The sequence below is a fragment of the Thalia democratica genome, unplaced genomic scaffold (genome assembly GCF_965202585.1).
Source record: "Thalia democratica unplaced genomic scaffold, ktThaDemo2.hap1.1 HAP1_SCAFFOLD_1345, whole genome shotgun sequence".
Taxonomy (NCBI): Eukaryota; Metazoa; Chordata; class Thaliacea; order Salpida; family Salpidae; genus Thalia; species Thalia democratica.
In genome coordinates this window covers 1-6,642 of record NW_028140220.1, presented here as the reverse complement: position 1 = coordinate 6,642, position 6,642 = coordinate 1, and the positions used below count along the sequence as shown (strand labels likewise).

At 26.0% G+C, this 6,642-nt stretch overlaps 1 protein-coding gene across 1 annotated transcript; it reads left to right on the top strand.

Annotated features, from left to right (window-relative positions):
- Positions 1 to 5,322: 5,322 nt before the first annotated feature.
- Positions 5,323 to 6,541, top strand: LOC145848335 (uncharacterized). The gene is made up of 2 exons (XM_082953868.1): positions 5,323 to 5,348; positions 5,929 to 6,541. The coding sequence occupies exons 1-2, from the start codon at positions 5,323 to 5,325 to the stop codon at positions 6,539 to 6,541; spliced, it is 639 nt and encodes a 212-aa protein (XP_082809994.1).
- Positions 6,542 to 6,642: the final 101 nt, after the last annotated feature.

Sequence of the window (6,642 nt, the reverse complement as noted above, 5' to 3'; positions counted from 1 at the left end):
ATCTATGTTATCATTTTATATTAATTTTAAGTTTAGCTTCTATGTCTAATAAAAATATTGGTAAACTCTTTAGTTTTACCTCTTTTGTAAAACAAAAGTTTATCTACTTTTATCTAATGATTTTAATTTCGTCATTATAACTTTGATATAGTTAGTATATCTTAACTATTTTTTTATCTTATTTTCTAAAGCAATAACCACATAAAAGCGTTAACGAAAGGAATTTAGTATAGACTGCGTAATTAATAGACAGTTAATAAACTTTTTATAAACAATCATAACTTTAGTTGTTTTATTACGAATAGTTTCGAGCAGGGGAAAAAAAATTGAATTAATGTTATAAGAAAGCTATTTAATATGATTTTCTTTTAAAATGTTTTATTATATCAATTTCATATCTATATGTTTATTTTTTGATAAAGAGTAAAGTTTATAATGTTCAAATATTCTAAAAAACTACTTCAAAAATGACGTAGTTTTATAAGTTGTTGTGTAAAAATAAATAAATAAACTATAAAAAAAAAAGTTATTACATAAATGCAAAATTAAAAAGTTCAAATGTGGTCAAACAAAAGTGTTTTAAAAAACTATGATTTTACAACTTGAAGGGTTTTATTTTTAACTTTTGAAGAAATCAAATATTGGTTTTATTTTTACAACATTATAAAAACCGTAGTTTTTGTTTTCTTTTCATCAGGTTGTGTAATAATTCTTCACGTCTGCTAGTAGTTTGTTTTCAAAAATTTAGTATTCATATTTGTTTTTGGTTTAAATTTAATTTTTGTCTTAATTTTTATAACTGTAAATGTTTAACTAAGTAACTTATTTATGTATATATTTTTTTCTATTATTAAGACAACTTTATTATTAAATCTGATTAGTACTCCATATTCAGTTTCTTATATATAAAATATTTCGTGATCCATCTTAGCTTCTTAGCAAAATTTTCTGATTGTCAATAAAAATAGGATTTAGGCTTTTATTCAAAATATTTACTATGACAAAAGAACAGGGTTACTTAATAAGATTTCACATTCTAAATACTGGTATTTTCAAGTTGTTTTAATTTTTTTTTTATATTTATAAATGAGAAATTTTAGACAGCTATGAACTAGAAAGTTTTTAATTTTATGAACAGTTTTCTTAAAAGCTACTACGTAAAACAATCTATTATTGCACAAAAAGTTGTGCCACTCAACTGAAAAAAGTCTAGACATGTCCCTGGTCCCGAGTATAGCTCTTTAGAATTACATTACTGTTGCTTTATATCTTTGTTCAAGTATTCTTTCCAAACAGTTTTATAAAGCAACATATTTACTTTTACGTTGTTAACATTAAAACCAGCCTGTAGTCTGTTTTCTTTTGCGTTGTGTTTGTCTGTTTTTTTATTTTGTTAGCTTTTTTAAGGTGGAAAAAACTAGGATTTTGACAATGAAAGCCAAACTTCTATTTAATTGTTTGTCCTTTGTTCTTCGTTTCTCTTGTTTTTCGTTTCCATTTCAAAATTTAATTGAGAATACCCGATGGCATGTCAATTGCTTAAGTCTGCTGAATTTAAGGTTAATTTTATTAAATTCCGAAAAATTATTACGCTAAAAAAACAAGGTGTAGGTAGTATTTTAGACAAAATTTGCGATCTTTGCTAAATCCTTACTTAGTACTTACAATACAACCATAAAAATTTAAAACAATTGAATTTAAAATTATTAAGTTTAAAATAATTAAAATTAAAGTTATGGAATTTAAAAAGAGTAAGCTTAATATTATTCAGTTTTTTTAGATCGAATTTATTTTGATCAAGTTTAATATGATCGAGTTTTATTAGATTGTGTTTGAAATGATTACGAATTAAAAATGATAGTAAACCAAGCAGTGCTAAAAAAAATATCTAACATTTTGAAGCCGCTCATCAAAATTAGTTGGTGTTTTTATAATAAAACATGTCTTTAAGTATCAGAATCAGACTATAGAATTTACAAACAATGAAACTAGTTTATCTATAAAAAAAATCAATAACAGGTTTTCAAATATTTTAAAATGGGGATACCCCTTAAATGTGAAACAATATTTAATATAGAAAATCCATTAGAAAATTGAAGTTTTTTAAGTTCTATCTATGTTTCCAATATTTTTACAGTTTGAGTACTAAAGTTGTAAATAGTTATTAGAACTGTACTAATTTTTCTGATTCTGAAAGTATATTTGAAATCGAAAAAGGTAATGAAATTTTATTGTTCTAAATACTACTACTGACTATTTATGCTTGATTTCAAAAAATGAGCACAAAATAATTGGTCCTAGGACCTTGTGCACAAAAAAACATTTCAGTTATCGAATTGTACACCACTTGGATACCTTTTAACGTCTTGTCCAAGTCAAATAGTAACTCAAAGTTGAATAACTATTGAAAAGGATGAAAAAGTTTAATTTGATTTTTTTACGTTAATTCTGTATTTTTACTTTCCATTATAGATTCTAGAAATTTTTTGATTAAAAATTACATAATTCCATAAAAATTTTAAAATAGTTAAAGCATATTTTATATTAAATTATCTTCAATATCTTGAGTCAAAATGAGTATTAAACACTTATTTGTAAATAACATGTTTGAATTTTATTTAATTATTAGTACTGTGTGGCCTAGTGGTGTATGTGTATTAAGAAGGGTATTGACCAAAAAGTTCTCTAAAATTTTGATGCACAAAGAACCTTTTAGGAGTAGCACACTACAGATACCTTTTAACATATTGAGAACTGCAATCGTTCTATTTGAATAAGGTTTTATATAAGTAAAATAGAATTATTAAATGAATATGGGTGAGAGAGTTACTAGTGTCAGGGTTGCCACACACTCAGGGAACTCAGGGAACTCAGGGAATCTCAGCAGGGTTGCCACACACTCAGGGAACTCAGGGAATCTCAGGGAATTTTCAAACTGTAGAAAATCTCAGGGAAACTCAGGGAATCTCAGGGAAACTCAGGGAATTTTGGCATTTTTCTTTAAACTCAGGGAAACTCAGGGAAGTTTTGATTTTTTCTCTAAATTTCAGGGAAGTTTTTGAAAATCTCAGGGAAATTATTTTCTAGATCTAGAATGAGGTTTAGTTAATTCAGTTTCAATATTTTGTTCAAAAGTAGTAATTTTTATTACTTAAGTGATTATTTAGAATTTTTTTAGCCTTGCGGCTAGTTCTTCAATATTCTTAGTATTAACATTGTAGTTTTTTTAAGTTTTAAATTTATATTTACTTAAGTAAAATCAAACAGTTTAGAGAACTGAAAGTTGTTGTTAACTATTCATTGAAAAGTTCTAATAAACTTTTTATTTTTAGTTACTTATGTAGTTTAAAAAACACTATGTTGTACTATTAGTTCTTATTTTTTAAGTAATTAAGTTATTTGTTTACAACTACTTGTTTTCAGTAAAAAAAAATAAAATTAATACAGATTAGTGTTGTTTTACTTTTGTTAAAAAAATAGAGGTTAATTTTTTGTTTATAAATAATAATTTCAAAAGTAGTAGCAGTAATGGTAATTAATTTTTTAGTGTGAATGTTTTAATATACTTTACAACTTTTTTGCAGATTTAATTTAAAAGCTTTTTTAAGTATTATGAGTAAAGTACAGTTTAAAACCTTGTTTAAAAAAAGTTCTTCATGTGAAATTATTATTATAGTATAATTAAATTTTGTCAATTAAAATGTCAAACAAATTAAACTTTATTCTTTTATGTAGAAAGTTAACTAACAAGTTTACACAAAGTTGTGCAAAAATTTAGTTTTTAGTTTTCAATTGGTTTAAACCTTTTAAGATTGAGTTTTTGAAAACAGTTTTTTTCATAAATTTAATGCAGAAGCATACACATACAACCTTCCTTTTATTATTAAAGAAGAAAAATGAGAATGAGGTATTAATAATTTGTGTTAGAAGAGAAAAAAAAAAATTTAAGATTTGAAAAATACTCAGGGAAACTCAGGGAAATTTAAGGTTACTCAGGGAAATTTTTGGTCACTCAGGGAAATTTTTGGTCACTCAGGGAAGATTTTTTGTCTCAAAGAGTGTCAACCCTGTCTCAGGGAATTTTCAAACTGTACAAAATCTCAGGGAAACTCAGGGAATTTTGTCATTTTTCTTTTAACTCAGGGAAACTCAGGGAAGTTTTGATTTTTTCTCTAAATTTCAGGGAAGTTTTTGAAAATCTCAGGGAAATTTTTTTCTAGATTTAGAATGAGGTTTAGTTAATCCAGTTTCAATATTTTGTTCAAAAGTAGTAATTTTTATTATTTAAGTGGTTATTTAGAATTTTTTTAGCCTTGCGGCTACTTCTTCAATATTCTTAGTATTAACATTGTAGTTTTTTTAAGTTTTAAATTTATATTTACTTAAGTAAAATCAAACAGTTTAGAGAAATGAAAGTTGTTGTTAACTATTCATTGAAAAGTTCTAATAAACTTATTATTTTTAGTTACTTATGTAGTTTAAAAAACACTATGTTGTACTATTAGTTCTTATTTTTTAAATAATAAAGTTATTTGTTATTTGTTTACAACTACTTGTTTTCAGTAAAAAAAATTAAAATGAATACAGATTAGTGTTGTATTACTTTTGTTAAAAAAATAGAGGTTAAATTTTGTTTATAGATAATAATTTCAAAATTAGTAGCAGTAATGGTAATTAATTTTTTAGTGTGAATGTTTTAATATACTTTACAACTTTTTTGCAGATTTAATTTAAAAGCTTTTTTAAGTATTATGAGTAAAGTACAGTTTAAAACCTTGTTTAAAAAAAGTTGGCTTAACCATGAAGACTTCAAAGATTGGTCACTTGAGGATGTAGACAAAGAGAAGTTTAAATGTAAGTGGTGTGGTGATGATACACCAATGGCCTTATCCAACATGGATATAAGGGCATTGAAATCGCACAGTATGTTGAAAAAACATCTTAAATTGAAAGCCTCTAAGAGTAAAAATAATGCAATTACTTCTTATTTTGGTGGGGCTAATAGTTCAACTAGTATATCAGCTGCAACTTCTTCAACAGGTGCTGAAATTTATTGGCTCTCAAGTGTACCAAAGAAAACTGGTCAGGAAACTCTTGCGATAATAATAACACTTTATTCACTACCATGTTTCCTGATAGTGAAATTGCAAAAAAGTTCTGCATGAATAGAACCAAATATTCATATATAACAAACTTTGGTATAGCCCCTTTTTTTAAAGATGTCTTAAAAAAAACAGTTTTGTGCTCGTCTTTTTATTCCATTTCATTTGATGAGTGTTTCAATAAAGTTTTGCAAAAAACTCAACTAGATTTGGTGGTGAGATGCATGAAGAAAAAAAAAGTACACTGTCAATATTTTACTTCAGCATTTTTAGGTCACTGTACTGCAGATAATTTAAAAAAAGCCCTATTGACCGAAATTCAAGAGTTAATCTTTGGAGATTTTTGTCAATTAAAATGTCAAACAAATTAAACTTTATTCTTTTATGTAGAAAGTTAACTAACAAGTTTACACAAAGTTGTGCAAAAATTTAGTTTTTAATTTTTAATTGGTTTAAACCTTTTAAAATTGAGTTTTTGAAAACAGTTTTTTTCATAAATTTAATGCAGAAGCATACACATACAACCTTCCTTTTATTATTAAAGAAGAAAAATGAGAATGAGGTATTAATAATTTGTGTTAGAAGAGAAAAAAAAATTAAGATTTGAAAAATACTCAGGGAAACTCAGGGAAATTTAAGGTTACTCAGGGAAATTTTTGGTTTTGAAAAGATTGATTGAGAATTTGACTTTAGTGCATAAAGAGTCAACTGATAAGCTTAGTACTCAAATGAAGGAAGTTACTGATAAGTTAGCTGATCAAAAAAAAGTGATTGACTCTTTGCAACATTCACTTGATTTTTTGTATTCAAAGTTTGATGATATGAGGACAGAGAATGAAAAAATCAAGGAGGATGTAAAAACTGTGAAATTGGAAAATGAGAAGTTGACTAAAAAAATGTTTGATATGGAAGAAAATGGCAAGCAAGCAAACATTAAGCTGAATCAGATTGAAAACTGGATGAAAGGCAACAATGTTGAAATACAGGGTGTACCAACTTGTAAAAATGAAAATGTTGAGATTGTTGCAATGAAGGTTTTAAAGAAAGTAGATCCAAGAATAGAGAGACATCAGGTCGGAAAAATTAGGCGCTTGAGGACCATAGATGCTGGAACTAACCAAGAGAAGAAGGAAAGAAAGAGGATGTTTAATCCTATATTAGTTACATTTAAATCTCAAGATCAAAAAACTAAAGTTATGAAAGAAAAAAAGAAGTTAATTAATGCTGATTTGACTGATATAAAGGCTGAAAGGGTTTATCTCAATGAAAACTTGTCAAAAACTAGTAGGAACCTTCTTTATCTTGCTAGGAGGTTTCAAAAAGAAAAAGGTTGGAAATATGCATGGTCCTCAAGTGGTACAATTTTGTTGAGAAAGGATGAGAAGTCGAAAGTGAATGTTATCAACTCAGTTGAAGATATTGAAAAACTGCAGAACTAAAAATAATTTATTTGTTTCAAGTTATAAATATACTATTATTATTTTTTTTAATTTGTTTAAATGAGTTCTTTAAAACTGAAGTTAGATAGATTAGTTGATTT

Bases quoted from the DNA above. Each gene is read 5' to 3' on its own strand.
- LOC145848335 (XM_082953868.1), top strand. From the start codon at position 5,323: ATGCATGAAGAAAAAAAAAGTACACT. The intron at 5,349-5,928 runs GTCAATATTTTA...TGATGATATGAG, and splicing joins GAAGAAAAAAAAAGTACACT to GACAGAGAATGAAAAAATCA.